Source organism: Rhinopithecus roxellana, chromosome 5, assembly GCF_007565055.1.
Source record: "Rhinopithecus roxellana isolate Shanxi Qingling chromosome 5, ASM756505v1, whole genome shotgun sequence".
In the NCBI taxonomy this organism is placed as follows: Eukaryota; Metazoa; Chordata; class Mammalia; order Primates; family Cercopithecidae; genus Rhinopithecus; species Rhinopithecus roxellana.
This window is the reverse complement of record NC_044553.1, coordinates 72,813,515-72,837,966: the sequence shown is the minus strand read 5'-3', so window position 1 is coordinate 72,837,966 and position 24,452 is coordinate 72,813,515. Positions and strand designations below refer to the sequence as shown.

At 33.5% G+C, this 24,452-nt stretch overlaps 1 protein-coding gene across 2 annotated transcripts in view; it reads right to left on the bottom strand.

Annotated features, from left to right (window-relative positions):
- DPH6 (diphthamine biosynthesis 6) overlaps positions 1-24,452 on the bottom strand; it is a 169,125-nt gene that overhangs the window by 26,987 nt on the left and 117,686 nt on the right. For both annotated transcript variants that reach the window (XM_030931394.1, XM_010367540.2), the window contains exon 6: positions 10,483-10,544. In XM_030931394.1, coding sequence (XP_030787254.1) covers positions 10,483-10,544 — 62 coding nt within the window. The remainder of the gene's footprint in view (positions 1-10,482; positions 10,545-24,452) is intronic.

Sequence of the window (24,452 nt, the reverse complement as noted above, 5' to 3'; positions counted from 1 at the left end):
AAAAGGTCATTGGAATGCCTGATTTATGGCCAGTTAGTCAGAAGTAGAGGTAACAACCTACTACTTGTGGTTGGCATCTGAAGTGGTGGCAGTCTTGTGGGACTAAGCCTTTAACCTGTGGTATCAGAATTGAATTGAATAGTAAGACAGACAGTTGGTGTTTGCTGGAGAATTGCTTGGTGTGTGGGAAAAACCTCACACATCTGGTGTCACAAGTGTTGTGCTGAGTGGTGTGCAAGCATAGAGAAAAAAATAAATAGTTTATTTTTTCTTCAGATTCTCCTATAGTAAAACTCGGAGTCAAAAAGCTCCATCCACATACCTAGTGCTTACAATCAAATTCTTAGGCTCCCTGCTCTTAAATATTAGCATAGTAACACAGATTACAAGAAATCTGAGGAGCATTTCTAAAATGAAAGTTAGGGACCAAAACAAACAGTGAAGAAAACAGACTATGCATGGGAGAAGAAAATGAAAACAAACAAAAGCTATTAATATTCTTAGGGAGATTAGAGAATATATTACACTAATGATTGGGTATTATAGATTTAAACAAAAAGAACATTTAAAGAACAAAAAATTAGCTTTTAAAAATGAAAAATGACATAAAACAAGATTGGAAGCAAAATTTAGAAATTCTAGAAAGAACAAAATGAATAAGATCAAAATTAGGAGACAAAAGTTAAAAGTTAAGGAACATTTAAATAACAGAAATAAAGAAGAATTTACAGAATAATAGAAATTCTAAAAGCAAAGCCAGAGGGGAGGTACACCAATGAAATAATTCAAGTAAACTTCCCACAGCTCAAATTTCAAAACTGAATATTATTCCTGTTCCAGCACAGTGGATAAAAACATACACACCCAAGATACACCTAAGAGTCACAATTCTCGGGGCAAAAGGAACATTCCATACACTTCCAAAGAAGAAATGGAGAGAGAGGGAGAAAGTCATCACATACTACACTTAGTCAGGAATCAGAATGGCTTTGGGCTTTTCAACAGTACACCAAGCTACAAGGCAATGAAGCAATACTATCAACATCCAGAAGGAAAATCAATCCCAAAACAGAATTCTATGACCAGTTACAGAATCAATCAAACGTGAGGAAAGACTGAAGACATTTTCAGGTATGCACAGTCTTCAAAAATTTACTCCCATGGGTTCTTTCTTAGAAATCTCTTGGAGAATGTGCTTCACAAAAATAAGAGTAAACAAAGGAAAACACTGGATCCAGGCAACAAGGACTCTCAACACAGAAAGAAGGTAAAGGAAACCCCAGTATTATGAGGACATGCTCGAATGTTAGCCTTATAATAGGCATAGCCTATTATAACCTCATCAAAAAGTGGGCAAAGGATATAAACAGACACTTCTCAAAAGAAGACATTTATGCAGTCAACAGACATATGAAAAAATGCTCATCATCACTGGTGAGAAATGCCAATCAAAACCACAACGAGATACCATCTCACACCAGTTAGATTGGCGATCATTGAAAAGTCGGGAAACAACAGATGCTGGAGAGGATGTGGAGAAATAGGAACACTTTTACACTGTGGGTGGGAGTATAAATTAGTCCAACCATTGTGGAAGACAGTGTGGCGATTCCTCAAGGATCTAGAACTAGAAATACGATTTGACCCAGCAATCTCATTACTAGGTATATATCCAAACGATTACAAATCATTCTACTATAAAGACACATGCACATGTATAAAGATACACTGTTAGGTTGTTATTTAAAGTTTTTCTTCTTTTTTAGGTGTAGGCATTTATAGCTATAAATTTCTCTCTTCATATTGCTTTCTTTATCCCATAGGGTTTGGTGGGTTGTGTTTCCTTTAGCATGTGTTTCAAGGAAATTTTCAATTTCCTTCTTAATTTCTTCATTGACCCAGTAGTCATTCAGGATCACATTGTTTAATTTCCATGTGTGTGTATGGTTTCCAAAATTCCTCTTGTTGTCGATTTGTAGTTTTATTCCATTTAGTCAGAGAAGATATGTGATAATACTCCAATTATTTTTGAATGTTTTCAGACTGATTTTGTGACCTAACATATGGTATATCCTTGAGAATGATCCATGTGCTGAGGAAAAGAATGTGGATTCTGCAGCCATTAGATAAAATGTTCTGTAAATATCTACTAGATCCATTTTATCTATAGCGCAGCTTAAGTGTGCTGTTTCTTCATTTCTCATGCTGAAAATGGGGCGTTGACATCTCCAGTCATTATTGTGTTGGGGCCTATCTCTCTCTTCAGCTCTAATAACATTTACTTTATATATCTGGGTGCTCCAGGGTTGGGTGCATATATATTTACAATTGTTATATCCTCTTGCTGAATTGACCCCTTTGTCATTATATAATAACCTTCTTTGTCTCTTCTTACAGTTTTCATCTTGAAATCTACGTTGTCTGGTATGAGTATAGCTATTCCTGCTCTGTTTTGGTTTCCATTGGCATGGAAAGTCTTTTTCTATCCCTTTATTTTCAGTGTATGTGTATATTTATAGACGTACACTAAAAGTATGTCTATAAATATAGTGAAGTGTGTTTCTTGTAGGCAACATATCATTGGGTCTTCTTTTTTCATCCATTCAGCCACTCTATGTCTTTTGATTGGACAGTATAGTCTATTTACATTCAATGTTATTATTGATAAGTTGGGCAGACTTCTGCCATATTGTTGTTTGTTTTCTGGTTGCTTTGTGGTCTTCTTTCTTGTCCTCCTTTTAGTGAAACTGACTTTTGCTGGTGGTATGCTTTAATTTCTTGCTTTATATTTTTTGTGTATTCATTGTGAGTTTTTCAATTTGAGGTTACCATGAGGCTTGAAAATACCTTACAATAGTAAATGTTACTAACATTTGTTGAGCACCTAGAATGTACCAGATACTAAGTACCTTATGGGCCATTTCACTGTTATTACTTCCATTATACATATGGGAAGCTAACTAGATTAACGTTTCAGGTAAGCAAGAGAACTGGAATTCATACCTGGGAACCTGGGTAGAGTGGTGTCTTGCTCATCAGTGTCCCATACTGCCTCTTGCTCCATGTGATCTGAATGAACTATGAAAATGACTCTTGCCCCAAAGTGTCATCTTGTCTCTATCACCTCTGCTACAAACCTGTCTGCACTTCTCACAATTAAATAGCAATTTGTGTCAGGGAAACCATTATAACATGTAAAACTTCCCTTAATTAAGAAATAGTAATTCTTGGATATAGTAATATATTAAAACATTGATATAGCCAACAAGTCATGTCCACCCATATTACACAAGGGGTACACAAGAGGTGTCTCAGATGCATTGAGGCAGGTGAATAAAATGGGTTCTCCTCTACCAACTCCTTTCTCTCCAAACCCTCCAAGTTTAAAGGTTGTTTTCTATCCTTCTTTTGGATTCCTTAACTATTCATGAGAGTTGTTTCAACTAGTTGAAAAATAAGTATGCAGTTTATTTTTCATTTCACTTAATGAGATTAATCACATTACTCATAAAGAAAAGGAGATAGAGGCATTCTTTACTATATGATTTGTCTTAGATAGTGATGCAAAAGATGGAGTCAGAGGTAGTAAGCTAAACAAATAATACCCTCTAAATGCAGAAGGGAGATAAAGTTTTACAGATGAATTATTCTGCTTTAATATTAGAATCATTGTGCTCCAGGTATATCAGACAATTGACTGAGGCTCCTTTATGTGCATATGCAAAAATGAAACAAAAAAAAGAGGGGAAAAGCCTAGGGAGTTTGAATTAAAACCTAGGCTGTGTGAGATAAGTGTTATGAATGAGATGAAAAACGAAACTGATACATGTATAAACATTTATTAAGCACTCATGTTATGGAGACCTCACATACACACAAATTTTATGCAGAATTTGTCTATGCAGAAGTCACAGAGAAGTTAGAAAAGACTCATATTGCTTTGCATAATTTTCTGTAACTATCAAGAAAAAATTCCTGTTCAAAATATATAATTATCTATTAATATCCTTCCCTCTCATTTAGGGCAATTTTTATCATCCTGAGAAGACTACTTGTCAAAATCAGCAATGATATCCACAAGTAGATTCTGTAGTAGTATCTGTTCAGACATTGCTTCTGTTCTATCCTCTCTCTCCTCCATTTCTACACCTCAAATCATATGTACAATAAACACCTCTCCTTTACATCTCTTATATTCCAGTTGTCTCTGTGCTTCAGTCTGGATATTTGATATCATCCTATCTTAACTGTTCATTAACTGTCTAAACAGCTGCATCTAATCTACTAGTAAATCCATGTATTATATTCTAAATTTCAGGTATTGTATTTTTAAGTTCTAGAATTCCAGTGGATTATGTCATATATGTTCTAATTCTGCCCTAAAATACTTCATCTTCTCATCTGATTCATGAGCAGATTAACCATATTCATTTTAAAGTTTAAATATGATCATTCAATTATATGGATATCCCCTGGGACTATTTTTATTATCTGCCTTTCTCTCAGTTTTCAGTTATTTCATTGGTCTCCTGATATGGCTGGCAACTACTGATTGCTGGGGTAAATTGTAAGCAAAATATTTTAGACATAATTTGAGGCTCTGAATCATGCTATCCTTCTCCAGAGAAAAACAGATGTAAGAGTAGAATCAGATCACTTTAATTCAGTCTAGCATTAATACAACTCAAAACCGGATATAAGTATTTGCAAGATCTGGACTATTTCTAGTTTACCTTTACTCCTAAGGAGGTATTGTCCATTCAAGGGTCCCAGCTAAAAACTTGGAGGGTTAACCAGGTCCACTCCACAGATGGTTTTCCCTGAATGACAGCTATTGTCTCCCTAGCCCTGTGAAACTACTGAAAGCCTAATCAGCTTCTCAGCTACAGTGTTCTCTTCAGCTTCTGGCATCTCTGCATCATTTTTTGAATCAGAAAATACCTTAAAGAAGCAATGCTTAGGGCTTTTATTCTCTCTGGAATTCTGGTCCCTCAACTTATTGCAACTTTTATAATTTTCTAATGCTTTCACACATTAGTTTTGTTCCAATTTCATATGCCTTTTCTGGATGTTTGTATTTTGAGTGTTCATTTGATATAAGTTATTCCTCCAGTGGAAATGAATGTCTTCAAATATCTATTAATTTTTAAAACATAAAACCCGCTCTGATTCAGCATTTTGACTTTTAGTATTTTATCCTACAGATCAATTAATACATGGGCCCAAAATATATGTACAACAATGTTCATTCCAGTATTATTTATAATAGCAAAAGACATGAAAAAAATCAACAAAGAATAAAGTACATCAATAAAGAATAGGTTCCATACATGATAGCATAGCTATGTAATGAAACACAATATATTGTGAAATCAAATGGCCTAGGTTTGTATGTGGTAAAATGTAAATGATATGTATATGGAACAAACATAATCATATATATGTGAAAAGTAATATGTATAGCACATACCAATTTAGATAAAAATGAGTAAACACATGCATATATATTTTTATATGCAAAAGAATGTTTCTAAAGAGATATATTAGAACAGAAAAGAGTGATTGTTCTGGGAAAGAACAGAAAAACTAGGGGCTTGGTGTCACTGGAAGACTTTTCATTATTTTATTGTGTTGAATTTGTTTTTCACATATTACGTTTTAATTTTATATTTAATACACACTATTTAAAAGAAAAAATAGTATGATAAATATTACATGCCATGAGACAAGAGAAAAATGGCAGCTCAAAGAAAGCTTATTTAAGCAAGAAAACCTCACAGTAGTGAGCTTCGAATTGAGATTTTAAAGAGAGATTTAGCTGCGTGGTAGAGGGATAATACATGCAGACAGGGAAGGATAACATGGAGGTAGGAAGAGATATTCACTGTAGGGAAACCATTGATGGTTCAAAATTGATGATGCATAGGGAGTTATTCCATTGACTACCTATCTTACAAGCCTCATTTTCCTCCAAGGACAGACTGTGTCAGGGTAAGGAGTTGAAATTTTATTTTGAAGCATGGGGAGCAACTCCAAAGTCTATAAGGAAAGTGTAATATGATATGATTAGCTTTGCATTTCATATATATCATGATGGTACTGTGGACTACTGACTGACAAGGGGCAAGACAGGGAGGAGATACTTGTGCTAGACGACTGCTGTAATAATCTATAGGAGATGCCAATGTGGTGACTGTGAGGATAAAAGGGAGGAAATATAAGATATTAAGAAGGGTAGAATTAAAAGGACTTAGGTTCCTAGGAACAAAGGAGTATATGAAATTAATTATTACAATTCGCTTTTTTGGCTTGAACAACTGAGTAGACAATCGGGGCAGCCCTTCAGTGTCAGGAAACATAAAACTGGCATAGATAAGAAAGAAATGCTTAGTTCTGCTGTTGAGGTCGAGGGGCTTGGGGACATTTAATAGATGACAGTGTGGGGATACAGCTGAATACATATACATGTCTGGAACACAGGACAATGTTGGAGAAACAGACTTAGTTGTTACAAGAATAAAACTGGTAGTTGATGTCATGGGACTATTTCAGATCACCACAGAAGGAAGGCTATGAAGGGAACCACAATATATAAAAGGTAGAGTACACATGGAAAGCCCCAAAAGAAAGCTAAGGAAGTACTAGGGAGATTTCAGGAGTGAGTAGCCTCACAGAAGCCAATGGATGACAGTTTCAAGAAGGAACATACTCTTTCAGAGAAATCTAGAAAGATAGGAGCTGAAATGTGTCAGTGGTATTGAGAAACTAGATTACATACTGTATGAATGTGACAGAATTACCTAGTGCTTGTTTGAAGGTCAGATTTCTGGTCCCTGGTTCCTGTGAGCAGAAATTTGTGGGGATGGAAAAAGAATTTATGCATTTTTAAGAAGGTTTCCAGTGAATTACACCCTCGGGTCTGAAAACAAGAATAGCAAATTGTAAACTCTTCAAGCAGAAGTATCTTGTTTGTTTAACTCATCATGTATACTTAGTGTTCACCATAGCATCTGTCAGATAATAGGTCCTCAACAAATATTCAGTAATTTAAAAATGAGATGAATGAATGAATAGATGGAGAGATGAAAAGCTACTGAATGAAAGAACTAAAGAGCTAATGTCCGCCAAAATCTTGGCAAGATTATTGGAGCTTACATTCTAATGGTACAGGGCAGATAATATACATGTAAACAGATGAACAAATAAAATAATTTGCAGAGATCTGCTTTAGCTAGAGTAGTCAGGGAAAGGTTCTTTGAGGAGGTGACATTTGAGTTATCATTTAAATAATGAGAAGGTGTTATTTAAATGATAATTTAAATGATTATTTAAATAGTCTGTGGACAAAACATTTCAGGCAGGGGAAGGTCCTAATGAGAAAAAGGGTGAATAAAGTGTGTTTAAGTAATAAAGAGACCTATGTGGCTACAGTTAAGGCAATGAGACAGAGAATGGGAGAACAGTAGAAGATGAGCCTGAAAACATGGATAGGATGCTGATCATATAGGTTCTCACAAGTTGTGATCTCATCGCTGTTTGGATGTTATTCTAATTGCAATAAGAACCCACTTACATTTTAAACAAAGTAAGGATATGATTTGATTTACATTTGAAAAATATCATTCTGACATCTATATAAATAATGGATCACGGCAGGGCAATGGTGGAAGTAAGCAGACCAGTTAGAGGTTGAGGTAGTATTCCAGACAAGAGGTGATTATGGTATGGTGGTAGTAGTAGACACAGTGAGAAGAGCCTGGAGTTATAATAGAATATATTCTGGAAATAGAGCAGACAAGATCATGTTAATGAGTTAGGTATAGCAGGTGAGGGAAAGAGGAGTCTAAAGAATTTGGATTTTTGCCTGTAGGCAATGAGGACTCATTTAAACTTTTGACTGAGTGACACAAATACAGTAGAATATATTAGAACAATTATCTTGGGGCAAGAAGCAAACGGAATTCTTTGGGAAATAAAATAGAAGGTAGAGGCAAATTTGGAGGTGTCAGTAATATTCTAGGCCTGAAGTAACAGGCATCTGAATTAAGGTGATGACAAAAGGAATGGCAAAAAATGACGGATATCAACGCTACCATCAAGTATGTAGAGATTGAATTTGTGGTATCTGTGGGCACTGAGGCTTCGCTGATAAATATGGACCAGAAAGACTTGGGAGTCATCAGAGTATAGCTAATAAAGTCAAGTGAGCGATTGAGATTACCTAGAAAAAGTTTCTAGAGGGAAAATGAAGCCTAAACTAGGAATCAGTAAAAGAGCAGGACTATCCAGAATGAAAGTAGAAAAACGAGGAAAGTGTGGTTCCATCAATGTAACTAGAAGCATTTCACGATGTGTTTGTAACTGGGAAATACGGACTAAGAAGTATCTATTGTGTTTGGCAAAATGGGTATCGTGAGTGATTTTGGTCACAGCTATATCCGTTTAGAGGCAGAATGAGAAGACAGATTCCGAGTACCTGAGGCATCTCAGACATGAAGAAGTACTGACAGTGAATACAGATAACACTTCTATATATTTTGGTTTTGAAGCAAAGAAGTAAGAGAGGTAGTCAGAGAAAAACTAGGGTGGAGAAAGGGGGTCTTTAGGATGGGACAGTCTGTATTATGTTCCAATATTGATGTGAAGGAGACAAAGAGACTGAGAATGAAGACAGTCGAGGGGTTGGGTTGACTGCAATGTCTCTGAGAAGGCAGGTGTGCATGGGATCCAAGCACAGGTAGGGCCTTAGCCATATAAAGAAGAAAGAACACTTCTCCCAGTTACAGTAAGCAAGGATAGGTGTAGGTACAGGGAAATTAGTAGGGGTGGTGCTGGAGTTGGGAGGGAGGCAGTGCGATTTCTCATATCATGGCTTTTATTTCCTCTGTGAAGGAAGATGCGTCATCCACTTAAAGTAAGGGGGAAGGTGAAGGGATTTTAAATTTTAGGACAGTGGAGAAGTAATAAAATAGCCATTATGGAGAATGAGTAGAAAATAATTCTAGGGAAATGTAAGATTGCCAGAGCAAGTTGAGGAACTTGCTAAAGAATCATTGAATAAAATGATTTTTGCATTTTGTGTTTAAACATCCTATGGTAATATGAAGGTTAACTCATAATCAACATCGTGGTGCTTCTCAAAACCTTATTTCCCTTTTCTACAAAGAATATCAACACACTTAAAATCTGAACTTACAACTTCAAATTTTGGAAATAGCTCTTTTGGCCAATACTTTGGCTAATGCCAGTCTCTCACTTCTGAATTTCTCTTTCATTTCCATAAATCTATACAATGTTTTGGTAGAAGCTAAGTTTAGTCTGATGGCAGTGAACAGATGTGAACATGATATAATGGAGTTACAGAACAAATTGCTGTGAGAAAAGTCCTATCAGATAAGCATAAAAAGCAACCATGTTCCATAAATTGACTTAAATAAATGACACCAAATTATCTAGAAACCAAATACAATTTGTCACAATTATATAATCATTTCATTTTTCTTTTAATCTTTACTATCTGCCTGGAATATACTAGATGCTTAATAATAATTATTAAGGAATTAACACTATAAAAAAATAACACTTCAGAGATGTCTAGGCATTTGGTACATACTGATTGATAAACCATAAAATAATCAATTACGAATAACTCCTCCAAAAAGGTAAAACCCATGAAGGTATTGAAAAGTGTAACTGCTAACAGTTCATATCACAGCAATGGTATTAAAAAAGCCCAGAGACAATATTGATGAATTAAGAGCATGGGACAAGAAAATGATAACATGTTAAAAGAGATAAGTTATTTCATAGGAGAGAGATTTTCTTTTTTCCATCATCATGATAGAATATAAATACTCCACATAGTGTAATAATTAAACATTCTAGTTAATGATGCATTACCATACTAAACATAACATTTGCTCTAAAACTCTAATAAAATATAGTACATTTAATAGAAAGAGTAAATGAAAACAACTGAATATTTAATGTTTAGACCATGTTTAGGGTTTCACAATGAGAAGTTAAGTAGAGTAATTTGAAATCTTGGGATAATTTTTTTTACTATGCTGCAAGTCAATTTCCTAATTGGTAAAAGAGAAGGGGTTACATTAATCTCTAAAGAAAGTTTCTACTCCTGTTTCTGATGACAAAGCATGTGATCACACAAACTATCAGATACTTTAATAGTATAGCACATTTTATACAGAATACAGTGTTCATTTTAATAAAAAATAGACTTTCTGACAGAGCAATTTCTTTTTAGGTATAACTGTGTCTTATATTTGGATTAACAAGTTGGTAATTAATTTTTATAATTTTAAACATTTTCATTTCCATTTGAAATTTATTTTTTTCATAAATATACTATAAATGTATTTGATTTTTTCTAAAATAAAATAAATTTTGTAATCATTGTATCACGGCATTACTTTGTTTTCTCCTTTAGATGACTGTATTTTGAGATATAGTATAAATTGTTACCTCTATGAGATATGGCTCCATTTGATCCAGGGTTTTCCCAAGATGCTTATCAGGATCTAAGCCTGCCAAGAAAGGTTAAATTTTTTAAAGATAACTATCAGATAGGAACTTTAAAGACACATTCCCTTTCCCTTGGCCCCTCCTTGCCTAGGAAAGCAGTGTGTATATATTTTGAATTGCTTTGATCATAAAGTAAAATGTACTTTGCTAGTATTTACTTTTCTATTCCCCTTGGGTAAGTGGTTTTACTGCTTCTGAAAAGTAAGTTTCCATTTATTTCAATTGCACTATGTCAACTACCAGATGCATTGTTTCAATTCCTTTATTCATTTTGAGGATAGAAAAAATGTCTGGATTTTTACGATAGAAAAAGAGTATCACTTCAAATACCTGAACTTTTAATTCTTTATATTTTAATGGTTACGGTTTATTTTACTGATGGACAACAGCATTAATTTTCTGATTTATCCCTATTTTATTTAAACTTCAAACTTCTTACTTAGACAATAAGAATAGAAAATAGCTGTAGACTGTTATGCTTATGTAATTAATTCACTTAATAGTAGCATATGGGCACAAATAATTGCATTATTAAATTAAATGACATTTCATTTCAATGTCTCCTTTGAAACAATGTATTTTTCAAGTAAAGATACAGACAACTCTGAAAAATCATCACTGTGCCAACAGCGTGTGCATAACCTTTAATAAACATATTAAACTGACATAACAGTAGCGTTTACATAGGTGATGGAGTGCGGGAGACAAGTGTGAGCTACATGAATGCTTTCCATACACCAAGACTAACCAGCCAGGAAAAAAAATCACATGTCACAAGTCGGCCATGAAATAAATGAATTCATTTTGGATATTTACATTCATATTTACATATATTGGCCTAGCTTCATTTACAAAAGTTAATGTAATGAAAGGCAATACTATAGAGCAAAGACAGTTTTGTCAACAAATGGTGTGAAATAACTGGATATCCACAGGCAAAAAAAAATGCATCTAGACACAGACTTCACACTCGTCACAAAATTAACTTAAAATAGATTGTAGACATAAAGGTAAAATGCAAAATTATACCATTCCTATAACAGGAAAAAAATCTAGATGGCCTTGGTTATGGGGTATTTTAAGACACCCCACCAGAAGCATGATCCATTAAGGAAACAATTAATAAGCTGACTTCATTAAAATTAAAAACCTCTGCTCTGTGAAAGACAATGTAAGGAGAAGAAGAAGGAAAGCCACAGACTGAGAGAAAAGAACATCTGATAAAGAACTAGTATCTAATATATACAAAGAACTCTTAAAACTCAACAATAAGCAAACAACAATCCAATTTAAAAATGGGCAAAAAGACCTTAACAGACACCTCACTAAAGATATATCGATGGTAAATAAGCATATGAAAAGATCCTCCACATCATATGTCACCACAGAAATGCAAATAAAACAAGAAGATACCACTACACACCTATTATAGCAGCCAAAATCTGGAAAACTTACAACACCAAAGGCTGGCAAGGACGTAGAGCAATACTATTGCTGATTGGAATGCAAAATGGTACAGTCACTTTGTAATGGGAATACATGTAAGACAGTTGGGCAGTTTCTTACAAAACTGAACATTTTCTTACTAGATGATCCAACTATGGAGTTCCTTGGTGTTTACCCAAAGGTATCAAAACTTTTGTCTTCACAAAAACCTGCCCATGGATGTTTATAGCAGCTTTATTCATAATTGTGAAAATCTGGAGCAACCAAAATATCTTTCAGCAGGTGAATGACTAAGTAAATTGTGTACATCCAGACAATGAAATATTATTCAGTGCTAAAAAAAAAAAAAAAAAAAAAGCAGCTATCAAGCCATGAAAATACATGGAGGAAATGTAAATGTGTATTACTTAGTGAAAAAAGCCAATCTGAAAAAGCTACATACTGTATAATTCCAACTATATGACATTCCGGAAAAGAAAAAACTATGAAGATAGTAGAAAGGTCAGTGATTGCCAGGGGTTTTGGGAAGGGGGCAGTCAAGGTTAAATAGGCAGAGCACAGAGGATTTGTAGGGTAGAAAAATACTCTGTACGATACTATAATGATGAATACGTTATTATACATTTGTCAAAACCCATAGAACGTACATCCCAGCAGCGAACCTTAATGTAAACTATGAACTTTGGGTGATTATGATGTGTCATTGTAAGTTCAACAATTTTAACAAATGTACCACTCTAGCAGGGGAGGTTGATAATGGGGGAGCTCATGCGGTATGGGGTCAGGGTATATGGAAAACCTCTGTACATGTCTCTTAATTTGCTGTGAACCCACAACTGCTTTAACAAAATAAAATTTAAAAATTTGGTAAAGTTTCCTTGTGGTCTAGAACATGATCAGATTTTATAAATGCTCCATCTGTGCTTGAATGAAAGTGTGTTTTCTATCTGTTGAAAGCAAGATTCTGTACCCAAACACATAAAATCATGATCATACTTGTTAATTTTGCTCTTCAAATCTTTTATGGCCTTAAACATTTTTGATATCCATGAACCATCAGTTTCTAAAAATAAGGTTAAAAAAAAACTCCCATTATGATTTTGGTTTTAATAAGCTCTTCTTATAATTCTGTCATTTTTTCCTTAATAGGTTTGAGAGCTATGTTGTTATATGTGCACAAACTCATAATTTCTAAAACTTTTTGATAGAATTACTCTCCTAATCAAGAAGTAGTGACTTTTTCATCTCCATCAGATTTTTATCTTGTAATCTATGTTTCTTCTATGAACATTGAGACACCAGCTTTCTTTTGTTAATCTTCCATATATATTTTTTCCATTATTTGTTCTCAAATTTTTTGTATTGTTTTAGATGCCCACATATAATTGAGTTTCTTTTGTTTCACCCAATCTTATAAATATGACCCTAAAGAACTGAGTTTAATAATTTTATGTTATATGGCTGGACCTGCTTCTATCATCTTAGTATAAATTTTCTGTTACATTAAGCTTTATATCTTTTTCTTTTTTTTCTGCCTCATACTGAGTTGAAAATTATTTAAATGTTTCACTCTGCTAATTAGAATGCTATAGAGTGAATTTCTACTTTTCAGATAATCATCTGTGATTTTTTGCATACATTCAAAACCATATTTTTAAAGTCTTAATGTATTAAGTATCTTCAGCATCCTTTAGATCAGAACTTAGTATGTTTTAACTAGACACTACACAGGCTTCACCATTTCAGTTATTACTGTGTTGAATTTTTTTCCACCATTTTTAGCAAGAAAAATTAAGGTTATCAACATAGTTCACAATGTTTATGCTCACTATTGTTTGTCATTCATTTCTCCTTGAATCAATCTATTTCTAACTGAAGTTTGTTCTTTATTCTTTCACTGAAGATCTGTGAGTGGTATATTCTCCTAGTTTTTACAGGTCTCATAATGTCTCTATGTTACTCTCATAATAGTTTAGTTGCAATATGTTACTTTTGGCATTTGTGGTTCCTAATGAAAATTATGATGTCAGTCTGATAGTGGCTCCCATATAAGGAATCTTTATTTTTTATATGCTAGATTGTACAATTTTCAACATACCTATGACACAATTTTCAACATACCTACTACAGTTTGCAATCTTAATTCAAGGTGTCCAGGCATATGTTTATTTTAATTAGTACTGGACAGCACCTAATGCATCATTTTCAATTCAAAAACTCATGTCTTTCTTCAAATCTAGAGTATTTTCAGTTATATCTGCTTTTCTGCCTTCTTTTTTTTCCTTCAAACACGTATTATACAAATAATTGCAATTTCCCAATCTAGCTTTCATATTTTTTAATTGGATTTTCTATTTTTTTCCTCTCTCTGTGGCTTTTTCTATTTTTTTGCTCTCTCTATGCCTTCTTGGTGAATTGCTTTTTCTCTTTTTTTCTGCTGCACTCATTCTCTCTTTGATGTGACTAGCATTTATTCTGTCCACTAAGGTTTTTTTTCATGACTATGTTTCATTTCTAAAATTTCTAATTGGTTTTCACATCACTCTGTTACTGCTTCATTCCGGGCGATTTATTTTTCTAATAACTGCTCTTTTAAACAAATGGATTTTATATTTTTCTTGATCTCTTTGAGGTTCTCCCTCATGTAGGGCACTTCCCATTTCTGTTTCCCCACAGGACATGACCGCCCAACTGCTTCTGCCTGCTTCCTGGATCCCTACATTACAGCGCACAACTTCAGTCCTGTTCACTACTTTTTGTCTTTTCATTTCTAGCTAACAGAGATGTTTATAATGTTTTCCAGCACGATTATGTTTTCACATTTTTCCTTCTTATATTCATCTATGACTGCCATGGGTTTGGGAAATTTGTTAAAATCCAAAGCATGAATATACAAGGTCAGCATGGCTGGAAGTCACTTTTTAGCTTTCCCTCCAACTCTGTGTGTGTCGTGTGTGTGTGTGTGTGTGACAACACATACACATATCATAGTCAGCATTAGGGCATCATTTAAAAAGTCTCCCATGATTGAATCTGAGAATTTGTGTTTTGCATTCTATGCATGAGCCTGGAAGTAAATATATGCAAATATATGCCTGTAAGGCATAAAAGAGAATTTAAGAGCATACAGTTTTACACAGGTAGGCACCATAAGATCTCATTTTTCTTGCAGTCTTTTAATTCATTGTAGAGTATCAAGCCCCAGTTCAGAATTGTTAAAGCATAGAAACAGCAGTTATATCTCATTTCAGAGATGGCTGTATTCCACAGTGGATAAAGTCATTTGGCTTGCCTTTAAATATGAGTCAGTAAATAATGTAAACATAAAACACCCTGAACACACTTTCCACATGAACCTGTGGTCTTCACACTGTTACAGCTTGGTAAAAATTAGTTGGTCATTTAAACATTTTTCTGTATTCATGAAAGTATTTTCAATATATCAGCTTGGGCTAAGCACTAAAAATTCCAGGAAGCTAAAATCATTGAAATAAATAACATTTAAAACATTAGAGAAAAATTTTCAAATATTTTCCTGAGACATATTAGAGATAATTTCACCACAAAAGGAGATTATTGTACAACTAGAAACTATCTAAAATATTTAAGAGCCAAATTTCTTTTCTCTCAGAGCTAATAATAAAATAAGCGTCATGCGTATCTACAGGTTTGGTAATAGGGTCTGTGTAAAGTTTAGTGAGGGTGTATATGCTGCTATGATTCATGGGCTTGAGGTTTTAGACCACGGGTATCCAATCTTTTGGCTCCCCTGGGCCACACTGGAAGAATTGTCTTGGTCCACATATGAAATATACTCACACTAACGATAGCTGATTAGCTGGAAAAAAAAATCAAAAAAATCTCATAGTGTTAGAGAATTTACAAATTTGCGTTGGGCTGCACTCAAAGCCGTCCTGGGCCACGGGTTGAATAAGCTTGTTTTAGACATTTTACACAGGGCAGAAGCATTTCACATACATGGTTTCAAAGATGATTTCAAAGGACATCTAAAACCAAGGAATTAGCAGGATGTAAAAAACAAACAATTTTAAAACATATTTTTCAGAGGTTATGCCAGGTGATTTAGGTAGGCTTTTTTGGCATGAACAATGATTTAGGTGTTCCTATATCATGATGTGATACTATTTAAACAGACTATAATTCTTTTCCATAAAATGTCTAAGTTTTAGTAATGAAACTACTTGTTTAAATTGAATATAATAGCCTGCATACCCTTCTAAATGGATTTTTATACTTTAATTCAACACAGCTTATAATATTTACTTCTATCAGGCTAACATGTTCCACTGTACTTGATTATAATAACTACAAAGGTCTTTTTCTCCTGATGCCTTGCTGGTTACTTTATCTGAATATCTGAATACTTTACCTGAGCACAGTCTGCCTTTGCTTCAATTTTTCTGTTCATTAGAAAGTGACAAGTCATTGGGGACCTCATGATCACTGTCCATATGCCATGTACTGCAGATTGCTTATAGAATATATTTTCTTGGATAAAATCCAGAGATTCCTAGCAATTCCAGTTACTGTCCTTGCAAAAGCAATGGCCTGAAGCCACCCTGATCTTTGAGATCTTTTCTAAATCATCTGAAACTACTAAGCATCAGACGATATTAGGGATGTTAGGGATGTTGTAGGAAGATTATTCATCCTACCCCAGAATATATTCGGATACAGAAGTTTCCTCAAGAAATTCTTTAATGCTTAGCACACCAATGATTCCATAAATATCAAACTATTAATACATGAAAACAAAAACTCATAGTAATTGTTTTTATAAGTATAATTAAAGATGAATACTTAATTTTCTTACACTTCCCCATATTCCACACGTTTCCTCATCTATCAACATCTAAGCATTGTATGCACAGTGTTCATAATATTTACTTTCATTTCCCTAAATATAAGATGATTATTAAAATAATTTTAAAACAAAGATCGGAAAAAACAGATCTTTTTAGTGTGAAAAATTGTTAGCTTATCTATAATTATGAAGCTCTAAGATTTTAGTTTTACATTTTATGTATTTTGGTTTTGGTATTTTCTAACTAGATGATATACACAAAGATTTCTGAATGATCCTTCTTAATTGAGAAAGGAAGGTCAGGGTCATATTAGCATCAATAAAATATATTTCTCAATAGACTTATTTTTAAATTTTTGTTTTAAATGGCTCAGAGAGAAACATTTTTAAAAAGTCAATGTTTGAGTTAAATTTTAACACAAAAGCTAGACATCACAGCATCTCTACTTTACCAATAAGAAGAACCCACTTATGTTTCTAAGCACAACTAAAGAATGATGCTAATATACCAATATATTTGCACTCAAATAATTCTATCCTATAAAATCATTTTAAAGTATATGAATATATAACAATATCTCAGTAAATTTAAAATCCATCTTACACATCCATTCCTTTTTCAATTTCTAATTAGTAGCCACTCAACTGGTAAATGCAGCTGGTCCCAAAGTCACAATTTTCTTTTTCTTTAAATAAACCCTATTATCTAGATCCAACACAATTTTAGTATACTTTAAAAATCTCTCTGTTAATCTTTGTAACATCATCATTCATATTTTATTTTACATAAAACTGCATTACATTAAAACCTTTGAAGGAGCTATTAAAAGCCTCTGAAAGAGCCACAACAGTTCATGGGCTTTTCCAGTGCAATTCAGCTTTATCTAAAAGCTTCAATTTACCTCAGTCCTTGCAAAAGATTTTTCTTTTTTAAATTTATTCAATTTAGGTGTCTCTTTTCTAGTAAAGTTTGGATTGTGAACAGACACAAATTGTGCTTCACCAAAATCCTAGCAGTCAATACAATTTACCTCTTGAGCCAGTTAATTATGGAATGTGAGTCTTTATGTATATATCTCCCTATAAAAACCTTTATAATCACTGAGACAATTACATTAGTTAATGTTAACATAAATATCAATATCAAGAAATATCAATATTAATGCAGATTATGATCCATAGGATCCAGGACAATGTTAAAGTACATTTTAACTCTAATACATGAATATGTTACTTTGAGTTACCAACAATATTTTTACCAAAGTACAGAAAAAATTTACTGTAAATCCTGACATCTAGCCATTTCATCATGTCATACAGACATTCCTTGATGGAAGCTGGGTGGATGAATAAACCCACAACAAGACCTAGGCACTGATAACTCCATGCAGAATTAGGAAATTAATTAGGAGGAAGAACCATAATTTGCAGAGCTGACATCTATTTTACTTTACTTGCATGTATCAATGGGAAGCAATTACAATTCAATTAAAATATTCAATTTTATTACTTTACTTACTGACCTTGAAGTTAATGCCTGTTTTATTTAATTGCATCATCTATGAATAAATGTTAACCCTACAATGTTATGCCCCATTATTTTCAATGCATTTTTCAACTTCTCAGCTGAATTATATCAATTTATTATCTACTGTCATGAAAGCAAGTGGAGGTTTATCTCTTCAGTACAGCCCAATATATGAAGAGAGAGACATCACAAAATGGTTGACAATGCTATTTTTAAGAGTCAAGTAAAGTGAATTATCTTCTCATCTCAACCTTTGTAACCTAGAGTTTTACTGTAAAATCAGTAGGTGATATTAGAAAAGGTATAATCATTCTGAGAAGCAATTTCTAGTCTGTGTATAATTCTTGATAAATCCACTGAATACAAGAAATGAATGCCTCATGTATCTTTCAAACCAAAATACATACACACACACACACACACACACACACACTCCTGAAATCTCTTCCTATCTCTACCAGGCTTACTGGCTAACTGAACAAGTAGATACCATTTTTAAAACTCCAATTGTTTTGTGGGCAAATATAATTTTTATTTGTTCCCAGACTCCTGCTGAACACACCATTATTCTATAATTATTTTTAGAAATAAAATGACAGAACTTTTATTTAAAAGAACAGATAAGAAGATTGGTCATATAATCTCTAAAAAAAATGAGCTTACATATATGAAAGTGACTATCTCAGGAAGGACCTTATTTCAATTTTTCAGATTTTCCATGTCTACAGTTAGACTTAAATGCTTATAGCTCTTAGAGGTTGTGTTACGAGTTGTCTCAACATGTGACTTCTTTGCTGTGAATGTAAATGTTTTAAACTCTCCAGTCAAAAATACAGAGAGGCAGAATGGATGAAAAAGTGAGCACCAACTACATGCTGCCTACAAGAGACTCAGTTTTCACCTTGAAACACCCTCATAGACTAAAGGAATGGAAAAAAAGATATTTCAGGCAAATAGAAAGAAAAAGAGCAAGGATAGCTATACTAATCTTAGACCGAAAGGTTTTAGGTCGAAAACTGTAAAAAGGATAATAAAGGTCATCATATAGTGATTAAGGAGTCAATTCATCAAGAGGATGTAACAATGGCAAACATATATGCACCCAAATTGGAGCACATAAATATATAAAGTAAACAAGTCTGAAGAGGCATAGACTATAACACAATAATAGCAGGAGATTCAATACTCCACTATCAACATCGGATAAAACTTCCAGACAGAAAATCAATAAGGAAACACTGGGCTTGAACTACTTTAGGCCAAAGGAACCTAATAGATATTTATAGAACATTCCTTTTAACAGCAACACAATAGAAATTCTTCTCAAGTGCACATGAAACATTGTCCAGGATAGATCATATGTTTGGCCACAAAAAAGTCTTAACACATTTAAGGTTAAAATCATGTCAAGTATCTTTTTCAACCACAATGCTATGAACCTAGAAATCAATAAAAGAAAGAATCACAGAAAATTAAGAAGTGCATGAAAATTAAATAATATGCTCCTGAAGGAGCATATGGCCCTATCTTCCTGGGTCAAAGAATAAATTAAAGGAGAAATTAAAAAACATCTTGAGACAAAAAAAAAAAGTGGGAACACAATATCCCAAAATTTATGGGATGCAGCAAAAGCAGTTCTAGGAGGAAAGTTTGTAGGAATAAATGCCTACATCGAAAAGGAAGAAGGATCTCAAATAAACAACCTAACATTATAGTTCAAAGGATTAGAAAAAGAAGACAAGCCCAAAGATAGCAGAACAAAGAACATAACAAAGATTAGGGTATAAATAAATGAAAATCGAGCCTGGAAAAACAATGCAAAAACCAATAAAACAGAATTTTATTTTAAATTTCATTTCATTTCATTTCATTTCATTTCATTTCATTTCATTTCATTTCATTTCATTTTTAGACGGAGTCTTGCTCTGTTGCCCAGGCTGCAATGCGGTGGTGCGATCTCAGCCCACTGCAACCTCCACCTCCTGGGATCAAGTGATTCTCCTGCCTCAGCATCCTGAGTAGCCGGGACTACAGGCATGTGTCACCACGCCTGGCTAATTTTTGTATTTTTTCAGTAGAGACAGGGTTTCACCATATTGCCCAGGCTGGTCTCAAACTCCCGACCTTGTGATCTGCCAGCATCGGCCTCCCAAAGTGCTGGGACTACAGGCGTGAGCCACTGTACCTGGCCTAAAACTGAGTTGGTTTGAAAAGCTAAACAAAACTGACAAACCCTTACCCAGACTAAGAAAAACACGGACAGGACTCAAATAAAATCAGAAATAGAAGGGGAGACATTATAACAGGTAACATGGAAATACAAAGGATCATAAGCCACTACTCTAAACAACTATGTACCAACAAATTGGGCAATCTAGACAAAATGGATACATTCATAGAAAACTATAACCTACCAAGACTGAAACACAAAGAAGTTGGAAATCTGAACAGACCAATAATAACTATGGAGATTCAATCAGTCATTAAAAGTCTCCCATCAAACAAATGCCCAGGATCAGATAGCTTCATGGCTGAATTCTACCAAAAATTTAAAGAGCTCATAGCAATCTTTCTTAAACTCTTTCAAGAAAACTAATATTGAAGAAGAGGGAATACTTCTAAACTAATTTTACAAGGCCAGAAATATTCTAAAATCTATGAACTGATAATTTTACTTCTGTGTAACATAAAGTAGACTTAGATATTTTATAGATTCACTTTTAAGATCAACGGCATACATGAAATAAATGACCAATAAAAAAATTAAGTATAGTTATGCAGTTAATGATAATCAATAACTGCTGGTGATAGCTCAAATACCCCTTTTTGTACATTAAAAATTACTATAAAGCTTTTGGGGTGTACAGAACAAATAATAAGTGAAAGATGTGTGGAACACAGAGAATTTTTTTTTTAAAGAAGGGATTTGAAATATTTATTCTTGAAACATTTTCCTAATCTTTCTTATCAGTTTTCAAGATGATGAGTACTGGAAACTGAAAGAAGCTTGAGTAGAGAAGTGTCTGAAGGTGGAAGAGTTGAAGCTAAAAATGTAGACAAAAGCCAGGTCCTATATGACCTTCTGTTTCATTTTAAGGAGTTTATGCTTGAAAGTAAGGTCATAATGAATACTGAGAAATTCAAACAAAACAATGATACGATCCAATTTGACTTTTGAAAGATCATTCCAGCTTCAGTCAAGTTCCCTGGTAGAAAATAAGACTGGAGGTAAGAAGGCAAATAAACAAGGTGCTGCAACAGACCAGATGAGAGAGGATGTAATAGACAAAGCATTAGTAGAGAGGAGAACAGAACTGAGAGCAGCATATGGTAGGTAAGATATATAATACCAGTGAATTGGATGTGGGGAATACAGGAGACAGAAAAGGGAAGAATGAGTCTCAGGTTTTTGACTTTAAGCAAATTAAAAGATGGTGGCATCAGGTGTTATTCCTTCAAATATATATATAAATCAAACAGATGAAGGTTTGGGAAGGACAATAAAGGGTGAATTCAATATTAATTGTGTTAAAATTGACATGTATTTAAGTTTCCCACGAATCATCAGAGAAGTTACCTAACTAGATTTTGGTCTATAGAAACAGAAGCCATGAAGTGAAATCTCAAGGAGAATATATTGAGTGAGAAGAGAAGATACAGAAAAAAGCCTTGAGGAATACCAAATTCTAATGAACTTACAGTAATAATGAAATGTTCAAAATGCAAATCTGGTCTAGTCATTTTCTTTCCCCTATCAGCTGTATTGAGATATAGTTGACAATTTAAAATTATATATATTTAAGTTGTACAACTTGATGACTTTATATATGTAAACACTGTAAAATATTCACCACAATCAAGTGAATTAACATACCCATCTCTTCACACAGTTATCATTTGTGTGTGTTTTGAGAACACTTAACACTTATATCCTCTTTGCAAATTTCAAGTATGCAACACAATATTGTTAACTATAGACACACTGCTGTACATTAGATCTCCAGAACTTCTTTATCTTGCATTACTAACTCTGTACCCTTTAATCAACATCTTCCCAAATCCTTCTCCTCGCCATCCTCTGGTAACTACCATTCTATTCTTTATTTCTTTAAGGTTGACATTTTTAGATCACACATATAAGTAATACGATGCAGTATTTGTCTTTTTGTATCTGGCTTATTTTACATAGTATAAGGTCCTCCAGGTTCATCCATGTTGTTGTAAATGGTTAGATTTCCTTTTTAAAGGTTGAATAATACACCATTGTATAAATATACCACATTTTCTTTAGCCATTCATCTACTGACATCTATTTAGGCTGTTTTTGTATCTTAGTAATTGTGAATAATGCTAAAATAAACATGGGAGTGCAGATATCTCTTGGAGATATTGATTTAATTTCCTTTGGATATATACTCAGAAGTGTGATTGCCGGATCATACAGTAGTTACATTTTTAAAATTTTGAGGAATCTCCATACTGTTTTCCATAACGGCTGTACCAATTTACATTTGCACCAACAGTATACAAGGGTTCCCTTTTCTCCAACACTTATCTTTCACTTTTCTGATACTCATTCTAACAGGTGTGACGTGATACCTCACTGTGGTTTTGATTGGCATTTCCCTGATGATTAGTGAAATTTAGTGCTTTTTCTTATATCCGTTTGTCATTTGTATGTCTCATTTGGAGAAATGTCCATTGAAATCCTTTGCCCTTTTTTAAACAAAATTATTTGTCTTTTTGCTATGAAGTTGCATGAGTTCCTTATATATTTTAAATGTTAACTCCTTAACAGATACAGGATTTGCAAATATTGTGTTGCACTCTCCAGGTTGCCTTTTCACTCTGCTCTTTCCTTTGCTGTGCAGAAGCTTTTTAGTTTGATGCAATTCTATATGTCTATTTTTGCTTTTCTTGCCTGTGTTTTTGGTGTCATATAAAAAAAAAATCATTGTCCAGTAAAATGACAAGATTTTTTCCCTTGTTTTCTTCAAGTAGTTTTACATTTTTGGGTCTTGCATTGAAGTTTTAAATCCATTTTGAGTTGATTATGGTGTGAGATAAGGGTTTTAAATCTATTTTGAGTTGTATATGGTGTGAGATAAGGGTCCACTTCTTTCACATGTAGATGTGGATAGTTTTCCTGGAACCATTTATTGAAAAGACTATCCATTTGTATGTTTTGGCACCCCTGTGGAAGATCAGTTAACCATAGATGTGTAAATTTCTTTCTAGGCTCTCTGTTCTATTCCATTGGTCTCTATACTTGTTTTTATGCCAGTACCATTCTGTTTTCATTACTGTAGCTTTATAATATGTTTAGAAATCAGAAACTGTGATTCTTTTGTTCTTCTTCCTGAAGATTAATTTGGCTATTTGTGGTTCCATATGAATTTTGGAATTTTTTTTCTATTTCTATAAAGAATGCCATTGAGAATTTGATAAGGATTATGTTGAATCTGTAGATCACTTGGGGTAATATGAACTTAATTCTTTCAATTCAAGAACATGGCTGTATTTCCATTAATCTTTGACTTTTAAAATTTCCTTCAGCAATATTTACAATTTTCAGTGTACAAGACTTTCACTTCTTGGTTAAGATTATTCCTAATTATTTTATTCTTCTTGTTGCTATTGTGAATGTGATTGTTTTCTTGATTTCCTTTTCAGATAGTTTGTTATTTACATATAGAGATGCTACTGATTTTTGTATGCTGATTTTATATCCTGCAACTTTACTGAATTTATGTATTAGTTTTAACAGGATTTTTTTTTTTTTTGCCAAGTCTTTAGGATTTTCAATATGTATGATATTATCTGTAAGCAGAAATAATTATGCTTTCTTCTTTCTAATTTGAATGTCTTATTTCTTTTTCTTGCTTAATTTCTCTAGTTAGGATTTCTAGTACAATGTGTAATATAAGTGGCAAGAGTTGGCATCCTTGCCTTGTACTGTAATTTGATAACTTTATATTTCAAAATCCTTCAATAATACTTCTGGGCAAGACGGTTATATAAGCACTGGCATCTAATTCTTTCCTTTTCTTCTCTTCTCCATTGAAAACACCACTGAAAAGATGACTGAAAAAAGGAGAATATATCAGGACT